Here is a 22,368-nt window from a genome sequence, read left to right on the forward strand (position 1 = left end):
TGGAGATACTGGGGACAGATGCTGAAATGAGCATCCTGTGAGTAACAAAACCAGCTCCTTACTACATACAGGCGGCTCACTTTGGAAAGAGGCAGAATAAGGAGCTGGGGACTGTACCTGAAAACTCCCATGTCAGAGCCACCCCATCAAGCCATGCTTGCAATGAGCCCTCCAGTGTGCAGAGTGAGGCCCCGAATGAGGGTGAAGAGCCCCACCTCCCAGGGAGCTGCAGTCCCCAGGGTGGTGATACTCACGCTGACACTGTCCCCAGGACCGGCGGGCCCAGCCCCAGCAGCAGTCAATCCTCCCACCATAACGACACAGGCCAACTGATGACACCATTTGCCTGGGCCACCTATCAAACAAAAAGATGTCACATGAATAAAAACACTTTTGAAAGTAAAAGTAATTTCCTCTTTGTTATTATTTTAGAAAAAAATTAAATCGCATTCAACTTTCTATGAAGTCTTTCATGCCTGCACACATTTAAGGATAAAACGCCTTTGGGGAAATAGTTCTGCTGTGATCTAATTTCAAGTTTCAGACAATTAAACACACACACAACACACGGGAGCAGGGCAAAAAAAGAGGGAAGATCCTTTCTTAAATGGAAATAGCACCTGCTCAAACCAAGACTCTCAAGACTGCCACTCACAGGGTGGTTTCCAAAGCTTGAGATAAAACAGATTCCTCAAAGACCCACACCTACTGGGGAGGGGGAACACAGTTTTGACTGATTCATCATAAACTGAAAAGTAATAAGACATGTCAAAGTGGAAAGAAAAAAATTGCCTTACATAAAAGGTAGATGTGCGAAGGGGTGGAAGGGGGGAGTTTCCTCAAAATCAAATGAAACAGAACTTTTTGTGAACATGACTCTGGCAGAAAATGTTCCCAGAAAAAAATGTACTAGAAAAAGAAGTCTCAGTAAAACCAAGGGAGTCTAAAGCATAGCTAACATCTCAAGTGTTCTTGTGGTTTGAAACTTTCCTGGATCAACAATTCATGTTATCTTCCTCTGTAATGTAAATAAGGACTAAAGAAAATATTCGATTTCAGGGTTCTGATTCATCCACCAGATTCCACTTTAGTACCTTATTTGGTGAATTGTTTTCCTGTTTAGATACCTAGATGAGCCCCCCCTCAGAGGATCACTATTTTCACTGGCTCCTTTAGACATCTTTCTAAAGCTACATTAAAATCTTATGCTTAATCACGTGATGCAGTTCTTGCTGCAAATCTGCGTGTGCAAAAAATGAACAACATACTCGAATGTGGGAGATAACTGCTTCAAAAAGTAATATAGCTTTTGGCTGCTACCCTGAGTCTCCACTAACCATTTATTTTCTTTTATCTCCCCTCTCCCATGCCCTTGAGCCCAAAGAACAAAATAACCCCGAACTTTCTATTTCCTCCAACCAGGTGGTAAACAAGCCGTTGAGCTCCACTGGTTCCCTTCCACTGCCCTCCAGGTACAAGAAAGATAATCAATCAATCGTGGAATTGATTCGTTCCAGGATTGCCAGTAAAACAGGTGCGGTAGTCTTTAGGGCCCTGCAGGGAGGTAATTGGGGAGTAGGGGTCGCCGGAAGAGGGCAGCAGGATAGCGGTGTGACCCAGGTGAGGACTCTTCATGACGCCTCCTGCCGAGTGCGCCCGCAGCAGCGATCTGCGCTCGGGGCAAGTCTGGTGTTTAACTGCCCGGAGGTGGAGTAACCCAGCACGCCCTCCCGACGCACGCACACACACACACACACACACACACACACACTCGCGGAGCGCACCAAGGTGGAGTAACCCAGCACGCCCTCCCGGCGCGCGCGCGCACACACAAGCACACGCACACACACACACTCGCGGAGCGCACCAGGCGGCGCGGCGGTAGGAAGAGCCGAGTGACAGCGGAGACGGAGTCTAGTTGTTGGAACCTGTCTGAGCACGCCGTGGTCGGGCTCGCCCGAGGTCTCGGGGGTGGCTGTGAGTGTGTATGCGCGCGCGCACACACTTACACACCTTAGTCGTCATTTTGCGTCTTTCTAGAAAATCAAGTGGAAAGGCAAAGAGGTTTCCCCTGGAAGCCCAGTGGCTTCCTCATCGCCACCCTCGGTGTGAGCGGCCCTGAGAGCTCCAAGCCCGGAGGCGACCCGGGCCACTGGGAAGTTTCCCCACAGAAGAGCCGTCTAAATCAGGAGCGAGAGTTTCCCGGCCAAGGGATGTCCCGCGCGTCACCTCAGAGGCGAGATGCCGGGCTCCAGATTCCCTTCGCCCCCAGCCCGAATTCCCCAGCCGGGAGCCGCGGCGGGGTCCCCCCGGGGGTAGAGAGCCCCTCAACGACCCTCCTCCCGTCGAGGCGACGCGGTGGCCGGGCTTCCGCGACCGCGCCACCACGCCGGCAGAGGGACCTCAGGATTTCAGGTGATTAACGTGGGAAAGAAGGCGAAAGACAGGTCGCGCTGGGGCCAACTCACCTCCCGTCGAATTCAGCGGCCGCGGGCAGGTAGAGAGAGGACCCGAGCACCAGCGCCAGGAGGAGATCCATGTCAGGCGGCCAGGCCTGGCGGCGGCGCGGCTACACGTGGGGACCAGGTTGGGGTACTCCGCGCGGAGTGAAGGCGCGCTCGCCTTCTTGTTTCCCCCAGGAGCTGCGGCCACCCGGCTGCTACTGCCACCCTCGGAGGAGAGCGAAGCGGCGCGCCACGGGATCAGGTCTGCTGCACAGCGCCCGGAGCCCCTCCGGCTCCCTCCCTGCGAGGGAGGCGCTGCAGGGGGAACCGCGCCGCCTGCGGGGAGGGGCGGGGGCGCGCGTGCGCTCCACTCGCAGCCCTCCGGGCCCCGGGCAAGGGGTAAGGGCGCCTGGCTGGGCTGCGGGAAGCTCACGGGCGGGGGTGCTCCGAAAGGCAGAGTCTCTTGGGGGCCAGCCAAGCTGGGCAAGCGCCAGGCTGGGAGGAACGCTGTGCGCCTGGCCTGGACGAGTAAAGCAGGGTGCTCAACAAGAAAGGGTAAGCCTGAGACAGAAAAAAAAAAGAAAGAAAGAAAGAAAAGGAAAGGACTGGAGCTTAGTCTGCGGATTCCGCCCCAACAGGTGATGAACACCGGGAAGAGCCACAGCTTTCACCCGACAGCCGAGAAGTCCAAGACCAGAGAGGTTTATGGGGCTGGAACCGAGCAGCGTCTGCATTTAGCGAAACCACAGCAAGACTTGGGCAAATTAGCCAAAGGAAACCCCAGAAGTTTGCTTCTCGTACAGAGTTGGCAAAGGCATATTTTTTTATTTTGTAACCAACCGAAATAAACGTTTGGCTCTCCAGTCGAGTTTTGAAGAAGAAACGTGCAGACTTCCCGTCCCTGCCAGCTCAGCTCCCAAGGCATTCGGATAGCGACGGGTGCCCCTCCAGGAGCACGTGCCCGCCAGAGAGGAAAGGCTGCTACTACTTAGCAGCCTTGTGGTGACTGATCCGGCAGAGATCTTTTAGAAACCATCTTAATCAACCATTGCTCTGTTGTGGCAGAGGAAAACATACTGTACTAAAGAACTGCGCTCAAATGAAAACACGCAACCAGCATTCTAAAATGCACATTTAAAACATAAGTCCAATTGAGTCACCCCTCTTCCCAAAACCTACCCCTGCAAGACTCCCCAGGGCAGTGATCTGCCTTCTCCCAAACCTCTCAAATCCTCTCTCTCTTCTCCCAATCCTTGGCTACCTTGCCTTTCTAGAACATTCCAGTCATGCCCCTGCCTTAGGGCCACTGACCTATACCATTACTTCTCCCTGGACTCAGATGTCTGCCGGGCTCCCATTGTCACTTCATTCTGCCTTTGCTCAAATGTCACCTCTTTGAGGAGACCAGCCTTGAACACCCTATTTAGAACTGCAGCCTGGCCCCCTTCTGCTGCCTCCTGCCTGTTCCATTTCGTTTTTTCTCTTACCACTAATCCAGTAGTTTCCTATATAATTTGCTTATTTCTTTTTTGTAGGTTTTATTTCCGCTACAGTGCAAGCTCTACAAGGACATGTTTCTTTGTTTAGTGCATAAAACAGTGCCTGGTGAGTTGTAAGTACTCGCCAACATTTATTGAATGGATTTGTTACATTACAAACTACCCCCCCCCGTCTTTATTTACTCTCTGAGGTTTCTCAACATCAAAATTTTAGTGGAGAGCTCTGTGGCAGAGTGACCTCACTTTCCTGATCTCTTAGTGTGTATAAAAACAGGAATTTTCTTTGAGAGAGGAGAAAATAAAGGTTTTAACTCAAACGACTCTTTGATTTCCAAGTTGTTTTCTGTTAGCCAAACAAGTTTCTATTTTAATCTCAGGAAATATCCATGCCAATTCAGGCTTGGGACATTATTTTAGGCAAACAGCTTGGTGTCATCCATTTCAGATCTTTCTAATGAAGTCCAAAAATGTAAGAGTCAAAATATTTTTTTTGCAGAAAATCAAATTTTTGTAAGTGAAATGTGGTCTTGGCTCCAGGCTCCAGTGGCTACTCCTCAGCCATTTTCTTTGTTTATTGGTTCCTGGGTTGAATTTGCAAATATGCCTCACCAGAGCAATGGTGATTAGGGTAAAGGGGCCAATCCACAGGCTGAAAACTGGCAATAGAAGGAAAGGAAGAACAGTGGTGAGTGAAAACAGAACTACTTACTCTCTGGAATAAAAGAGCAATGCCCCATCTGCATGCCTCTTGTTTTTCCATATCTTTTCTTTGGCCTAGAAAACACTCCATTCGTCTTCCTTCTTCATTTGGACACTCTCCACTTACCCTTTTGGGTCCAAGCTTCGCTGACACCAGGGAAGCCCTTTGATTCTTTGCTTGCTTGAAAATTCTGTGGTACTTGTTTCTACAACCTTATGCATTTCCTGGAGTAACTCTCATTAAAAATATATTTCATTGATTATACTATTACAGTTGTCCCAATTTTTCCTCTTTTCCCCTCTCCACCTGGTCCTAACTAACCATTCCTTCCAGCAAGTCCTCCTTAGTCCATGTTCATGGGTCTTGCATACACATTCTTTGGTTTCTCCATTTCCTATACTGTACTTTACACCCCCATGTCTATCATGTATCTACCGTTTTGCACCTCTTAATCCCTGCACCTTTCCCCCCATTATGCCCCTTTCTCCTCCCAACTGCTACTCCTCCAAATGATCTCTGTATCTATGGTTCTCTTTCTGTTCTCTTGTTTGCTTAGCTTGTTGATAGTTGTGAATTTCCTGCCATTTTAATGCTCAGAGTTTTTATCTTCTTTTCTTAAATAAGTAAATCCTTCTAACATTTCATATAATAGTGTCTTGGTGATGATCCACTCCTTTACCTTTTCCTTGTCTGGGAAGCACTTTATCTGTCCTTCCATTCTGAATGATAGCTTTGCTGGATAGAGTCATCTAGGTTGTAGGTCCTTGCTTTTCATCACTTTGAATACTTCTTGCCATTCCCTGCTAGACTACAAAATTTCTTTTGAGAAATCAGCTGACAGTCTAATGGGGACTCCTTTGTAGGTAACTGTCTCCTTTTCTCTGGCTGCTTTTAAAATTCTTTATCTTTAACCTTTGGCATTGTAATTATGATGTGTCTTGGTGTGGTCCTCTTTGGGTCCATCTTGTTTGGGCTCTCTGTGCTTCCTGGTCTTGCATGTCTATTTCCTTTACCAAATTAGGGAAGTTTTCTTTTATTACTTTTATCAAACAAGTTTTCAGTCTCTTGCTCTTTCTCTTCTTTTTCTATCACCCCTATGATTTGAATGTTGGTACATTTGAAGTTGTCCCAGAGGCGTCTTAGCCTATCTTTGGGGAGGGAGGTTTGGATTCCTTTTCCTTCTTACTGTTCTGATTGAATGGTTTTTCTTTTCTCCTTTATGCTCCAAATCATCAATTTGGTTCTCAGCTTCATCCTCTCCACTGTTGGTTCCCTGTAAATTTTTCTTTATTTCACTTAGTGTGACCTTCATTTCTGCTTGGGCCTTTTTTTTGTGCTGTTGAAGTACCCAGTGAGTTCATTGAGCATCCTGATAACCAGTGTTTTGAGTGTTGCATCTGATAGATTGTGTATCTCTATTTTGTTTAGTTCTTTTTCTGGAGTTTTGTTCTGTTCTTTCATTTGAATCATATTTCTTTGTTCCCTCATTTTGGCCGTCTCCCTGTGTTTGTTTCTATGTATTAGGTAGAGCTTCTTTGACTCCCGGATTTAGTAACATGTCTGATTATAGAAAAGGGCACCCATAAATTGGATAGGACAGAGCCTTAGGTAATCACCAGGGCATGGCAACTTGTGTGAACCAGGTTGATGGAGTCTCAGATTTGGTGTCCCCACTCTATGGCTCTGTGTGGGGGAGGGCTCAGAAAAGGGACAGTGGTCACTGCCTGGCCACTAGAGTTCTGTCTTGGAGGAAGCTCTCCCTGGCACTTGCCCTGATGCCAGGCACTTCAGTTTCTCCCCATATGCTCCTGGTGCCCTTCCAGCTGCTGCCCCAGTGCTGGAGCCCAGAGGGAATGAGTCTGTGTAAGTCCTAAGTCCATTGTGGGCTCTTTAGGAGGAGACACCTGAGAATCCCACAGTTTCTTCTGCTGCCCCAACCCCCACTGGTTTTCATAGCCCGAAGTTATAGGGGCTTACCTTCCTGGCACTGGAACCCTGGGTTGGGTGGTCTAGTGTGGAGCTAGTATCCTTTGTTCTTGAGGTATGCTTCCCGATTTTTTATCTACCACATGTGGGTGTGGGACCACCTATTCTGAGTCTCTGCATCTTCTCGCCTCCTGCCCATCTGGATGAATGTGATTTCTTTAATTCCTTGGTTGTCAGACTTCCATACAGCTTGATTTTCCTATGATTCTGGGTGATAGTTGTTTTGTAATTAAGTTGTAATTTTTACTGTGGTTGTGGGAGGAGATGAGCCCTGTTTACCTACACCTGTGCCTCCCCTGGAGTAACTCTTAATGAATTGTTGTTGTTGCTTCTGTGCCACTCAGGGGTCCCATGAAACACTAATCTGACCAACAGGCAGGCAAGGGCAGTTGTCACTCTGTCCCTGTGCCCAGCCCAATGCCAGGTACAAGGCTTAAAATCAGCAAATATTAAATAGATTGGCTTAGACTGGACTGAATCTGCCTGGTGAGCTTTAGCTTCTCCCTTGAGTGATCTCTCCCTAATTATATCAGTTTTTGTTGAATCATGGGATGAGGAGACTCTAAATAAATTCCAAGCTCCGTCTGGTTAATATGCTGCAGTTTCGACCACCAGTGATCATTCCAAAACAGACGTGGAGTTCCCGTGGTAGTGACATTTCACTGCCTGGCTTAAAAACAACCAACAAAGATCCAGCTCAAAACAACTTGCTTTCAGCAACGTCCATACTCTTCTAGTAGGACAACCTTTTGTTTAGGTTTTGTACGAGGTAATGCCATCTTGCAAGTAGTAATCTCAATTTTCTTTCACACAAATAATCATCTATCACTGGTCACAATATAATACAGATAAACAACAGCATGAAGCCAAACACAACGTCCAATACTTGGGGATTAGAAGCTCTCAACTATTTGGCGTTTTTTCCCCAAAAAATGTTTATTGAGAACCTGCAATGCATTGGCCATTTCTAAGTGCTAGGACTTCGGCTGGGACCAAGACCAAGTTGAGTCCTGAAAGAGTTTGTATTGCAGTGGGGCAGCAAACCAGAAAGCACTACAGGGTAAAAGGGTAAAGAGAAGGTATAGGAAGGGTAAGATGATAGAAAGTGATGGGGTATGATTTTAGGCGCAGTGATTTGGTCACTCCTGGGGAGGTGATACTTGAGCAAAGACTGAAGGTAATGAGGGTGTGAGGTGGGGGTGGTGTCCAGGCAGGAGGGTGAGAGGTGAATTTTCTCTCTTAGCCATTGTCATGCTAACCATTAAGCGAGCTCTTACTCCCCATCTCATCTTGCAGTGGTGACCCAGATCACCACTGGGATAGGACTACTGCTTTAAAAGCTCTCATTAAGAAAAGAGAAGGACGAGGAACATGTGGCTGCTCATTCACAACAAAGGCCTGACTCCCAGCTAAGCAAGAACGAGGGAGCTTCTCTGCTCTGCCAGCAGAGGAGGCACCTGGGTCAGACAGGCCGGTTGCCCCTGCTTCTACCACCTGGTCCATTAATCTTGCAAAGCCTCATCAGAAGTCTCTGTAGGAGAATATGCTTTCCTTGGGGACTGTATATTATATACAGTTCTTTGCCTGCTGGTACAATTTTGAAGTCCTGAGTGTTGCTTTAAGGAGCTAACAGAGATAGGCATTTTCAGGCGAGACTCATAGTTTCTGTGAGTGCCAGGTATCTTTAAAACCCTAATAGGCTTTTGATCTAATTGCTTCCAGTCAGTTCTTTGTGCAGATAACCATACCCAAAGTCTTTTCTGATCCTAGTTTTTAAGCCTGCTTTATTTCCTTGCTTCCATATGCCCATACCTTACTCTTTCATCTTAATGGAGGCCACCTTGAGGCTAGCTGAAATAATAGGGTTGTTCACGAGGGCAACACCCTGACTCTGATCCTTGCCATAAGGTTTGGATCCCTTTAACTATATCAATGTTTAGGACATAAAAACAGTGTCTTTTTCAATTCTGGGACACCCAGAGTTTCTGGATATTCTCATTTTCTCCTGGTTCTGCTTGCAAAGCAGCTAGTTCTTGCCTGAACTCATCTCTTTCTTAAAAGCAACAAGGATCAGCCAACAGTTTCATTTTTTACAACAATACTCACTTTATCTGGATATATGTTGTGCCTTCCAAATGATCATAGATAATGATTTTATAAAATAGCATGAGTGTTACAAGCTTTCCAGCTCATATACAGCAGCTATAATTATACCACAATTAGACCATATCATTCCATCAAAGAACAGATCATTTCAATGCTATTTAAACTCTTCTAAAATATGAAAAGAGGAATGCTTAGAAACTATTCCTAAGAAGTCATTGCTATCTAAACCTGAAATAAATAGCCTTCTTGTCTGTGGGACATGCACACACGCACACAGCTCATTTCCAGTATGTGTATCAATACAGAAGCTCTAAATAAAAGATCAGCAAGTGTAATTTAGGGATGTATTAGAAGAACCCATTATAATCAAGCTGACAGAAAACCTTTATGTGGGTAAAGGGTTAACAAAACCCCTTCCCCTTCTACCGGAGAATGTGACCTGATGTTAACTTTCTAGCTCTGTTCCCCTGGCAACCTGATAAGGTGGTTTGTGAACTATGTTTCGGATAAAAATGGACCCCTGATTGATAAACTGCACTTAGACAAGGAGAGCCAAACACACCTGATAGCAAACCAGAGCACTGGATCAACCCGAGTCAAGGGACTCTTGTATGCAGAGACCTGGGGCACTATGCCTATGGTGCCGTCACCAGAGACGCTGATGCTGGCTCCGGAGGAGCATGAGGTTGTTAGCCAGAGCAGTCTCTCTCTCACCTGTTTCTCATCTTGCACCTGGGCTGTTCTGTAGTTCGAGGAGTTCCAGTTGAGCACTTGAGGTTGCTGTTCCAGCAAACTGTTGTCCGTGTCCTGTGTCCTCCTGAGTGAACAGATGCCGGATGTAGCCATTATTGTCTTGTGAGCTTGAATGTTCTGAATGTTTTCTTCACCCTAAGAAGACCTGAGGTTTTCACAGACTCTATGATCCGCTGATTCTATTGATTCCTGATTTAAAAAAAAACTATTGATAACATAAAAAGATGTATATCTCAAATTAAAAGCTAAAATAATGTATAATGTGATCACTGGGGGAATTATTAATGTCAGGAATGAGATGAGAATGCCATATCACTACTTTTTATTTTATAATGTTTTAGAAATATTTGATGCAATTAGTTGAGGGGGAAAAAGTGAATTTTTCAAAGTAAGAGGTAAAGTACTCTAAGAGGATATGCTTATGTAATTAGAATAGCCAAATAATAATTAAAAATGTATTGGGAAAATATAAGAACATTCATTAAGATAGCTACAAAAATTGGTGATTTAAGTATGAGGGGGGACCCCAAAGCAAAATTTATTTATTAAAAATTGTGTATTTATTCTTACATGTTTAAACTTCAGTCACCTTCAAAGTGCTCTCCATCTGATGCAATACACCTGTCAATAAGTTTTTTCCAATGCTCAAAACAATTTTTGAACTTGTTGATTTTGATGCCTTTTAGTGCTTCTACCATTTTGTTTGTTTGTTTGTTTGTTTTACTTGTTCCACATCCGCAAAATGTTTCCCTTTGAGGACTTTTTTCATCCAGGGAAACAAACACCATCACTCTAGGTGGGTGGGGCACAGGGGTCAGGCCGTTTTGTTGTTGTTGTCTTTTGTTTTTACTGAAACACTCAGCGTGATGTGGACAGATGTGCTCGAAAATCACCCATCATGAAATGGGCAAGGGTGTTGAAAGAGTCTTCAAAAAATGTTTAATGAAGCCAAACACAGCCTCTTATGACAATGCCAGCTGGCACACGGATACAGATGGGTTCCTAGAACACTCACCTAGTTGGGGGAAGCCTGTACTACAAGGGCTCCCCGCTCCAGAAAATAATTTCAGTTTTGGGGGGATGTCCCCTTATCTATTAACACACACCTATATGAAAAAGTTAAGGTACAATTTAAAAATTATCAATTTAAAAGATTGATCTTCTACTTCTTTGCTGGCTTTGTCTTTATATACTGAAGGTCTTGGTCTTTCCGGTTCAGTACAGCACACATGAGAAACCAGTCATGCACTCACATGAGTGAGTCCAGGCACAACTAATAATTCTGCCAAAGACGATGGAAGATTACATTTAAGGCTGTGATTCTTATAGAATCACCTGAAGAACGGAAATAGGCACCAATGACTGACCAACAAATTAGAAAGCAATTTCAAGTGTTATAAAATAGAGTTCTATTTTAGTCTCCTACCTTTCGGCCATTTAAAAGTTGTATTTTAGCCCTGGCTGGTGTGGCTCAGTGGACTGAGTACTGGCCTGCAAACCAAAAGATCACCAGTTCGATTTCCAGTCAGGAAACATGCGTGGGTTGTGGGCCAGGTGTCCAGTAGGGGATACTTGAGAGGCAACCACACACTGATGTTTCCCTCTCTTTCTCCGTCCCTTCCCCTCTGCCTAAAAATAAATAAATAAATAATCTTTAATTTTTTAAAAATTGTATTTTAATGCTCCGATGCAAAGTTTAAAGAAATTTTCATGTTTTATGCATAAAGGTAGAAAGCTTATTCAATGTTGACAGTAAGTTTTTAGTACTACAAAACACTAGCTAGCTGCTTTAACACATTACCCCCAATACCTTTGACTTAACACAATACAAATTCCTTTTGTTAGTGCAAAACTGAATGCAGGTTGGAGGGCTCTCCTAAGGGATACATTACCAATTGTCTATTCAGGGATCTGGGCTCCTTCCATCCTGTGGTCTGTCTTCTGGAATTCTCAGGTAGCCATGTGGACAGAGCAGAGAGACCGTGACAGCAGACCTGAGATTTTTGGCATTCTACTCCCTACTCACAGGGCTTCAACTGAATTGCAAGAAGAACTGCAAAATTTATTTTTCCAGTGTGCCAAAGAGGAACATGACAACTTCTAATTGAATACCCAGTACTATCTTTGCCATGGCCTCAAGAAACCAGTGAACGTATTGTTTTTTTACTGCTAGAGAGAAATCTTCACACAATTGACATCACTAAAGAAAGTCATTGTCTTTGAAAATCATTCTTTGAAATTCACTTAGCCAATGAGTTTCATCCAACAGCAACTCAATAATATCTTCTTTGGGAATTCTTTGCATATGCCTAGTCTAGCACACGGTACATGTAGTAAGAACTCAGCAAGCCCTGATTGCCTCCTCAGGCAAAGTTTTACTGCTGGGGTGAAATGCTTCTCTACCAAGGATTTTATGTGTCAAGAGCAGGTGACTGCAACATTTGCATTAACATTTCCATGCCTAAACCAGCTCCGACATGTTGTGTTTGTATCACTCATCTCAACTGAGCTTTCATCAAAGTATTTTTAGCAAATTCAAAGTTGCCTAAAATACCCTTGCATCCCACTGCCATATGGGAGATGAGATAGCTCAACTTTCACCTTTCATATTAAAGTCCCAACCTACTCTTCTGGCCTCTGGACCACGGGTGTGCTCTCAAACATCATGGAGAACCAGTTCTGTAGGCAACGCTTCCGTGCTTAGAAAAATCATTGTTAAAATAGATATTTATGGAAGCCAGTTCTAGAGAGGGGTTGTATATCCATCAGGTCCTCCGGATTTCCCAAACATAAACCCTGGATCGAGTTAGTCTGTTGAAACTCAACTTAGAACCAGAAAGAGCCTTTCCTTACTGAGTTGGACTTCCAGCTTTTATGAACTTGTTATAAGATAAAACAAAATAAGAGCTGCTCCTGCACATTTTGGAGGATTGTCGTATATGTTATCTGATATATCTATCTTGATCCATAAAGTAGTTTCTTACACAATTCAGGGCAAAGGAAAAATATATCTTTGAAAAAAATTTGTGTCTCTTATTTTCCAAATTCAATAACTTACTTTATTGAATTTCTTTTTAAAAATCAGCTGCCAGAAAACTACGGAGATATTAAAAGTTGAGCAGTTGCCGGGGTTAATAAGAGAGAGGGATACCCGGGGAGAGTACAGAGGATTTTTAGGGCAGTGGAACTCTTCAGTATTGCACTACGATGATGGGTACATGACATCCCACTTTTGTCAGAACGCCTGGAGTGCACAACACCAAGAGTGAACTCTAATGGAGACTGTGCACTTGGGTGGTTCTCAGGTATCAGTGCTGGTTCATCAGCCATAAGAAATGTGCCCCTCTGACAGGGGGTGTGGGTAGTGGGGACAAGGGGTACACAGGAAACCTCTGTCCCTTCAACTCAGTTTTCCTAGGAACCTAAAATTTCTCTAAAAAATAAAGTCTATTGAAAGTGCTTTGTAAGAAGAAATAATACATGTATTTTGTCAATACACTTTTTCAAATTTGTATTTTGTATGGCAGTTGTGTTTGTTACTTACTTAAAATTAAGGACAATTTATATATGTGACATATAATATATAAAATTATATGCAATATGATATATAACATGTTACATATAATGTATAAATATATAAATGTGCATATACAATGTATATAAGTATATATATATAAGTATTTTAAAGCATCTAACAGGAAGCACAGAGTTAAATTCTGCCATGAGAGTTACTTTAACTCTTAGGGTAGTGAGTTAGACTGTGTGCTCTTTTTCTGCTTTCACTGGCCCTGATTTTCTCTTTCTGTTTCATTATCTGAGGTGTTGTGTATAATAAGAAATATACATTTGGTCTTTGTCATGCTTCCTGGCACAGGGCTCCTAAAACCCTTGTAGTTTCCTGAATGATCCAGGTGCGAGGAACATCTTGGGTTATTTGTAAGAAGCCTGTTTCAAACATACCTGAGTTTAAATTGAGGTGACTCCTGATGGGCCTAGTAGCTCCTGATAGGGGCTGACTGCCAGAGGAAGCAATCACGGGATTAGGGGGTTGGAACTTTCAGCCCCACCCTGAGAGTTTAGAGGAATTATTAATTCCAATGATCAGTTTCAGTCACCAATGGCCAATGATTTAATCAGTCATGCCTGTTCAATGAAACCTCCATAAAATCCCTGAAGGGCTGAGTTCAGACAGATTCCAGGTTGGCAAACACATCCATGTGAGAAAAGATAGGAGTGGGACTGGACTCCATCTTGACTGAAAGAATTCCATCTCGGAGGCCCGATTATGACTTTTTGCTTTCAATAAAATTCCATGGTTGAAATTAGCCTAACTGCATTCTTGAAGGACAATAACATCCTCTCTTTCTCTGTTGTTTTTTGTTTCTTCTTTCTTTTTTTTTTCTTTGTCTTCTTCAAGCAAACCCTTTAACATGTGCTGCAGACTGGTTTGGTGTTAACAAACTCTAGCTTTTTCTTGTCCGGGAAGCTCCTATTTCTCCTTCATTTTGAATGATAGCCTCGCTGGGTAAAGTAGCTTGGTTGTAGGTGCTTGCTTTTCATCACCTTGAATGTTTCACTCCACTCCCTTACAATCTGAAATGCGTCTGTTGAGTAAATCTCACAACAGCCTAACTAGTGCTCCTCTATAGGTAACTACCATAATGCACATCCGCATGTTTGGCCCAAAGTTTCAGGAAAAAATATTTCTTTAAAGTTTCAGTTCAATATTTATTTATTTATATTTAGGTACTTGTGTTTCACATTATAAAGAAATTTTAGCATTTATTTTGAACATATTATGATACAATAAATTGTACATAACAAATAATTACAAAACACAAGAAAAGATACAAGATATTTCAGGTACTACCTATGTATAATGTGCATCCTTACTTTTCCCTCAAAAATTTGGGCAAAAAAAATGCACATTATACATAGCAAAATATGGTACCTGTTTTTCTCTCGCAGCTTTTAGGACTGTCTCCTTGTCTTTAAGCCTCATCACTTTAATTATGATGTATCTGAGTGTAGGCCTCTTTGGGTCTAACTTGTTTGGGATTCTCTGAGTTTCCTGGACTTGTGTATTTATTTCCTTGACCAAATTAGGGAAGTTTTCAGACATCATTTCTTCAAACAGTTTCTCCATCCCTTGCTCCCCCTCTTCCTCTGGTACTCCCATGATGCAGATGTTGTTACACTTCATGTTGTCCAAAATTTGTCTTAAGCTCTCCTCATTTTTAAAATTCCTTTTTCTTTTTCTGATTTGCCTAGGTGTTTTTATCTACTTTGTCTTCTTCCAAATTACTGATTTGATCCTTGGCTCAGTTAACCTACTGTTTATTTCTTCTAGTGTATTATTTATTTCAGATACTGCATTCTTTATTTCTGACTAGCTCTTTTTTATGGTTTCTGTCTTTTTTTCATGCTGTTGAGTATCCTTATAATCATTACTCTAAACTCTCTATCTGAAAAATTGCTTATATCCATTTCATCTAGTTCTTCTTCTGGATATTTCTCTTGTCCTTTTGTTTGGGGTCTGTTCCTTTATCTTCCCATTTGGGCTGGTTTGTTTTTTTCTGCCTTGGCTGCTACACTAATCAGTTATTAAACTAATCAGTTGTTAAACTAATCAAGCTATAATCACAACCTGCTTAAGCTCCACAGGGTGAGGCAGAGGAATTCCTGAAGGAGGAGCTACTGCTTCCCCTCAGGCTGATGCCACTTGGAAAAGAGTGCTTTGTCTGAGAAAGATGGCTCCTGCAGTATGGGGGATGACTCAGCACATGGATCCTGGTGGCTGCTCCTTCAGTTCTCTCCCCAGAGCCACAAACCCCAGTCATCCCTCAAGCATCTCTAGTCTACTCCGCACTCCCTCTGCCAGAATTCAGGTTAAGTGGCTGCAAACAAAATTTTGTGCATCGGCCCTTTAAGACACTCTCTGCATCTCCAACCATATCTCCCTGTCAGACAGAACCCTGCTTCTTTTCACAGCTGGATGTTATTTGAGTTCCTTTCTGACTCAGTGCTATAGGCTGGGAGCCCAGCTTAGGGTTTAGACCCCACACTTCTCAGGGGGAACACTGCTGGCCACTGAAATATCACTCTGAAACTTCAGCTGCTGTCTGTGGGAGCCCAGCCAGCCCTCTTGTGTCTCTGCCCTCCCTACCAATCTCCTTGTGGTGAAGTGGTTTCTTCTGTCTGTCCTAGATTATAAGGCTTCTCTCTAGCTACCATTCAATTGGTTATTCAGATGTTCCTCTACAATTTAATTGTAATTCCAGATTGCTCCTGGGAGGAGGTTAGTGTGGCTTCCACTTTCTCCTCTGCTATCTGGGATCTACATGTCCTTTCTTAACATTATGCTCTGCAAATTTGTTGTTTTGTCAATTAAAGGGTGACTAGAATATTTGCACAAGTGTTGATCTACAGGCCTTTGGAGTTGTGCAATGACCATGGAAAGCATCTTGTGACTATCCTGGGATCAACTGCTGCTACATGGTGATCATAGGACAACTGACCTCATCCTGATTCCCAAACACTACACCCCCCCTAAGGGCCCTACGCAAGCCATCCACAGGAGCCCCTTGGGGAGCTCAATTTCTATTTTCTGGTTGACTTCCTTGGCCACAAGCTCTGTTCATTAAACTCTATCTGCTTGAACTTGTACTGAGTTCAGTGCTCATTTCTATGACATTGAGACTGAAGAAGCTGGCATTCAAAGTTCAGTCACACATGTACCAGGAGGGTGGTGGCCTGGAGTGGGCATGGAAGCGCTTCACCCCTTCCCACCTATGTTGGCCTATACGTCTCTTCTATTGGCTGTTCCTGAATCGAAGCCATTACAGTGAACTGGTAACGGTAAGTAAAGTGTTTTCCTGAGTTCAGTGAGTTATTTTGGCAAGTGTTGCAGCTGATGGGAGTGCCAAGAACCACTGACTTACAGCTGGTCCGTTAGAAGTACCAGTGACAATCTGAGGCTTGTGACTGGTGTCTGAAGTGGGAACAGTCTTAGGGACTGAGTCCTTTACCTGAACTAACTCTGAGCAGTTGGTGTCCTAATTATTAAAATTGTAGGATACCCAGCTGGTGTCCTCAGAGAGAGGGAGAATTGCTTGGTGTAGAAAATCCACACATTTGGCTTCAGAAAATGTTATGAATTGGAAGTAACAGAGTTTTGTTGTTTTTATTTTATATTGTCATTTGTTGAGGTTTTTCCCAAGTCCATTTTGGAAAAAAGCAGGGCTAAAATAAATCCAGTAAAGAACAAGATGGAAAGATAGTCTCCCAATTATTAACTTTTAGAGTTTATCTAAAAAAGCTGTAGCTTAGTTGATTGTTTGTTGTTTTAGTATTTCCCATTAAGGTTTTTTTTTTCTCAATGCTTCTAACATTGAGTTCTGTTCTCCAGAAAAATCTTTAAATTTCTAATTGTATTATCTTTCCTATATGTGTTTAACTACATTCTTTATGACAGTTCACTTTTGCCCCCTCTGTTCAAACAATAAAAACTGTCTCCCATAGAATAGTCTTTTTCTAAATGAAGATGCAAAATATAGTTCTAAGACCTCAAAACTCCTTATTGAAAAGTTCCTGATGTATAACTTAAACCAGTTAAGACTACATTAACTTTGTTCCAGGAAGAAAAACAGGACACCATACTATACAGAGCTTAAACTATATGGTTTATTGAATGAACAAGGCCTTACTTTCCAGTGCAAATAAACTGAAATGTAAAATGCATTGAAACTGAACAGTTGGAGGATATTGGTAGATTAATGTTTTTGATTACAGAGTATTTTCAACTCTGGTAAATGTGCATAGTAACATAATTAATCTGTAAAATAATCTGTCAAGAAATTAAATCACTTTGGAAGTATTATGTCATTTTTCTAAATGCATGTCTAGGGATACAGTATGGTTTGGAAAAGCTTTACTTAAGGCAAGACCAATGCAGGATGGCACTTAGAGTGGGTCAGACTTCAAACTTCATCTCACTCTGATGAGTAATATCCTCAGCTCCGACTGACCCTCCCAGAATCTCAGTCACCACTTCTATTACACAGAAATACTAATAACATATTGTGTATACACAGTTTTCTATATACTGTATTAATGATGTTTGACATTATGAAAAGCCATTCTATCTGGAGAGGGATTGCCCCTTCCCGGGCTAGTTCATTCTTAGGGCAAAGGGCCCAGCCTGAGGCAAGGCATTGATATGCAAATTAACCAATCCTTTTCTATCAGGCCTGTGCATCTCAGAGGCAATGTTCCCCTGCCTTCATCAATCCAGGGTGGGGTACCAGACAACTAGGGACACCCCTATAGACCAAAGTAGCCAACCCTCAACTATTTACTTTGCCCTGCCTTGCTTTTCCCACAAAACCTAAGTGTCTCCTACCCTGCTCCCTCCTGTCTCCTGCCTCATGTCCACCCTGTCATTCTCCCTGTGACCCTGCAGGTGCACCTGCCTTTTGTGTCAGGGCCGTGTGAGTATATTAAATGTTTCTTGAGCCTCTCCCTCCATCTCCTTTTATGGCCACATCTGAATGGTCGTCTCATAAAAGAATGTATAACAACAAAGGTGTCTTGAAGAGTCACTGTGAAAATATAGTGAGTTAAAACCTAATGCAATCATATGATGCCTGGTACCAAGAAAACATTCAGTTAATGGTAGCTGTTCAAAGTCTAACAGAGGAGGTGTACTTCGACATGTATGATCTGGATAGTGGACCATGCTCTGGCATATCTGAATATAAAGCCATGAGATGTCTGTACCTCTGCCTCTTTCCACTGCAGCTGAGATAGGAAAAAATGCTGGACTGCGGCTGCATTCTTATGGATTTTGTGTTTGTTTGTTTGTTTGTTTGTTTTTGCCAGAGGGACTGCCTGTCTCTTACTGTGATGGAGGCTGGAAGTAGGGGCTCCTGTCTTTCAACAACACGTATGAATTCTGAATAGCAGTAAATACCAACAGAACGGCCAATTTGAGCTGAGAGAGGGGGGGATTCATCTGGACAGGAGACGTAAAGCATTTATTATTCATAATGAAATAAAGATGTAAGTGACACATACCCACTCAAAGAAAGGAAAAGAAATCCCTGACTGGATGTGACACCCAGGCTCGGTGTTGAGGGGCAGTGCCCAACACTCCCTGCCGGATGGGAGAGGTCTTCCCAGCTCCTGGCCATCCTTGGGGCAATCGGCTCAGATTTTTTCACAGACCAGAACAGAGATATTTTATCAATAAATAATTTAACAGGTGCCTATTGCATAACTCTATGTATAATGTTACTGTATTACATCTAAATCCTAGCCAATTTTCCTGGCTGTGATTGAAGCCAGTTTCACCCCTGTAGTCATTTAGTTTGGTGTTGGTTTCTCAAAAAACATAAAACAGATTATTGTCACTTTGTAGTTGCCCTTTAAAGGGTAATAAATCAATCTTTTTCTCATCAGAAGTAACCCTAGGGTGGGCTGGGAGAAGGATGAAAACCTAAAAGTTCAGAAATAAAGGCTCTCAAGGACTGTTGAAACGTTCTGACAACTCAGAAATCTCTGAAAAGATTTCTCAAGGTACTGAAAATATGATTTACAATGTAAAGAATGTGTTGGCCTTGCCATCTGGGTAAAGGTTTGGATCTCTTTAAGAGTGTTTTACAGCTTTCTCATTGACATGCCCAGGGCATTAAAACCTATTTTCCCACTAAAAGTTTGTTTGCAAGCTCTTTGGAACTCTCATTTATTTTATAGAAATCTGCTTGCTCCTTAAAATATGAAAAGTAAGGTCATCAGATATGCAACAGAAACATACGCAGAAGTTCTGCTTCTGGCCTTGATGGATGAGGATATTATGAAGTAAGCTTTTCTTCGAAAACCAGAAAAGCTATCGAGATGGAAAAGAGCCAGGTTTGTGGGTTCCAGAGACGAAAGCACAGGGGAGCATAGAGAATTGAACCTGAAATTGTCCTGCTTTTCTTCAGTCAACTGCTGATTGAAACATGGGAGCTTAGAGGTAGGCTCCTGAGCAAAGCTTTCAATAGATGCTTGGATCAGGGTAAGGAAAATTAAAGCCCAGAGCTCGCTAAGGAGGATGGGACCTGGGGAACTCCCCAGGTGTTCAGCTGGAGCTCTGAAGCAGTAAACCCAAGGAGGAGGGGCCTGCTGGACACTGACCAGCCCTCGCAAACGTCAGGGCCTGAGGGACTAGGTGATTTGTGTCTGCTACTTTCTCTGACCCACCTGCTTGCCAGAGGCAAAAAGAACTCTCTCTCGAGGAAAGTAACATCATCTATAGCCACATATTATCTCTAAATGTTTTATCTCAATGTCTGGCAATCACTTAAAAGGTATGTAGGGTAAGTGTAGGCAGCCTGGCTTCCTCACCCAGGTGCTGGGTAACTAAGGGAAGCAGTGTTCCCATAGCCTTGGAGGGGTCTGATAACCAGTGTTCTCATAGCCTTGAGACTGGGTCCGATAAATGGTTCCCATAACACAAAGTGGGCTTGCGTGTGCAAAATTATGTTATGTAATGTTCTGGCTGAAAGCTGGCTTTGCTTGCCTCCAGTACTTAAGCAGGTAGAGATCCCTGCTGGCTGCCATGACATGTGCCGTGCTGGGGAGCAAGGGGCACAAAGTGTGCCAGGCAGAGACTGCAGGGAGACACGCAGCTTGCAGAGTGCATGGCTCGCCCACTTGTGAATAAAGGCATGTCAGACATCCCAATGGCCCTGTGAGTATTCTTCCATCTGCGTGAATACCATGAACTTGTCTGGCCTTGAACGGTCGCAACACAACTGTCAAGCTGTCAAGCATATAAAATGAAATTGAAAGAAAAGCAGAAGATAATAGAAACAGGTTCGTAGAGAATTTAGATGTTGGAATTAGTCAACATAATTTTTAAAATTATGATAAATATATTTAAGAAATTAAAAGGCAAGATTGAATATTTGGGGAGAGAATGGAAAATTAAAATAAAAATTTTTAAAAGATGTCTGCAGAGAAAACCATACCTAGACAATGCCTGTGAAACCAAGGACAAAATCTTAAAGCACGATAGAGAAAAAAAAAAAAGTGTGCCGGCTCTTCCTACTTCCTTCCCCAGGGCGGTGCTTGAAGAGGAAGGTGTTGTGTGGGAGACTGTATACAACAGGGGCAACTGGACCGTGGTTTGCTTTACTCTGTGTTTCTACTGGCAGTTACTTCAGGGAAATTGAGTCAGCATTCCCCATGTTCAACATTCTTAGACCACTTACTTAATGACGATATGTAATCAGGTGGTACCTACACCTGCTATGCACTGTATATATAATTAACTTTGAGTGCTTACGGTGTGGTATGCCCTGTGTTATGACACCCAACTTTAGATGAGCAAACCAAAGACTTAGAGACGTTAAATAATTCGGCTAAGGTTATGAGGCTACTAGGATGTAAAGCCCCATTCAAGGTCCTTGCTCCTAACCCTCTGTCATCCAGTGGACAGAGTAAAGGACCCTGGGAGGATTCTAACTCAGCTTTCTGCTGACCCTCATGCTTCCAAGCCTCATGCCTAGTGACTTGCTCAAATAACACTAATAACAACACTAATGGTTATAGGGGACTGTTCCACGTGGCACTGAGGAATGTAGCCCAGCCCTTGATTTGGAAAACTGTTGGGCGTGAGGTCAACACATAAGATCCACACCAATGGATAGGTTCTTCCATGGGGAATGAAGCCTGCATTATACCTAGGCTGCTATAAGACTTGCTTTTGCTAAAACTCCCTCACCCTGAATTGAGATAGAAAATGCTTACTGCATATCTTGAAAGTAATTTCCTAAAATCTATGCTAAGCCTCCCAAGGATGAATGTAACCAGTTCAACCACTTTTCCCTTTGCATTTGCAAATATCCTTCTTTTCTGATGTAATTAGCAACATCCTCTCCTTTGTTTTCTATAAAAGGTAACCACCTAAAGCAAACCTGTGCATAGTAAATGAGGACCATGCTCAATGTAATATGCCCAGAAAACCAATTTCACATCCTTTCTGTGAGGTAGGAACCAGTATTATCCCATTTTACATATTAAAACACTGAGTCTCAGAGTGGTTACCTAACTTGTAAGGTCACACAGCTACTAAGCAGTGGAGCTGGGGTCCCAAACTAGGCAGTTTGGCTTCAGAGCCTGTCCGTAACCACTGCATTTGCTGCTCCCACTACATATTGTCCATTAACAAAGGAGGTCACGGCAGAGAGAATGGTCTGTGTCCACCAGGACGAGCTTGGGAGCATCCTAACTGTGCCCAGGAGCATCCTAATTGTGCCCTTTAACACAGTGCCCAGCTTGGTTGTGAAAGACCATATTTGTAGAGATGTCAGGAAAAAGCAAATGATCATGTAGGAAATGTAAATCTATTCCATTTGGCTCTAAGGACATTTTCCCAAACCTATGCTGTCACTTATTTTCTCCACAAGGTGGATTCTTAACTCATCTACTGACCTCAACTGTTTTTCCGGTTATTTTTTATTACCCTATTCTTGTATCCTCTCAAATTCATTTGACTCTTACCTTATCCCTTAGCTTAAGAAGGTAAATAAATTAGCTTTATATCAGAAGTAATCCTCTGCTGAGGCCCAAATAAGTTGAGGTTTAACAAAAATGCTAAGTGTGCAGGGTGGAGGGGAATGAAGAGGGGGAGGGGAATAGAACAACTATAATGGTATAATCAATAAAATATATTTTTAAAAACTGCTAAAGCCACCAGAGCTTGTTTGGCAGTGTTTAGAAGGAGAAAATCACCGTGGAAAGAACAGGCCTACTGCTTGGGGGAGATGGGAAATGTTACCAGGAAGAAAGTAAAGCCATTCAACTGCTACCATCCTTCTTCATGAAGAAAACAGAA

At 43.0% G+C, this 22,368-nt stretch overlaps 1 protein-coding gene across 4 annotated transcripts in view; it reads right to left on the reverse strand.

Annotated features, from left to right (window-relative positions):
- NPNT (nephronectin) overlaps positions 1–2,872 on the reverse strand; it is a 75,326-nt gene extending 72,454 nt beyond the window's left edge. For 2 of the 4 annotated variants that reach the window (XM_037031864.1, XM_037031865.1), the window contains exons 1-2: positions 2,469–2,869; positions 255–355 (exon numbers count right to left, since the gene is read on the reverse strand). In XM_037031864.1, the coding sequence (XP_036887759.1) occupies positions 255–355; positions 2,469–2,539 (172 nt within the window). In that variant the 5' untranslated portion in view covers positions 2,540–2,869. Of the gene's footprint in view, positions 1–254; positions 356–2,468 lie in introns of all 4 variants that reach the window. The other 2 variants (XM_037031863.1, XM_037031866.1) reach the window with 2 other exon arrangements.
- Between the last annotated feature and the right edge of the window lie 19,496 nt (positions 2,873–22,368).

Source organism: Sturnira hondurensis, unplaced genomic scaffold (assembly GCF_014824575.4).
Source record: "Sturnira hondurensis isolate 20B ecotype Veracruz unplaced genomic scaffold, ASM1482457v3 Scaffold0021214, whole genome shotgun sequence".
NCBI classification, from domain to species: Eukaryota; Metazoa; Chordata; class Mammalia; order Chiroptera; family Phyllostomidae; genus Sturnira; species Sturnira hondurensis.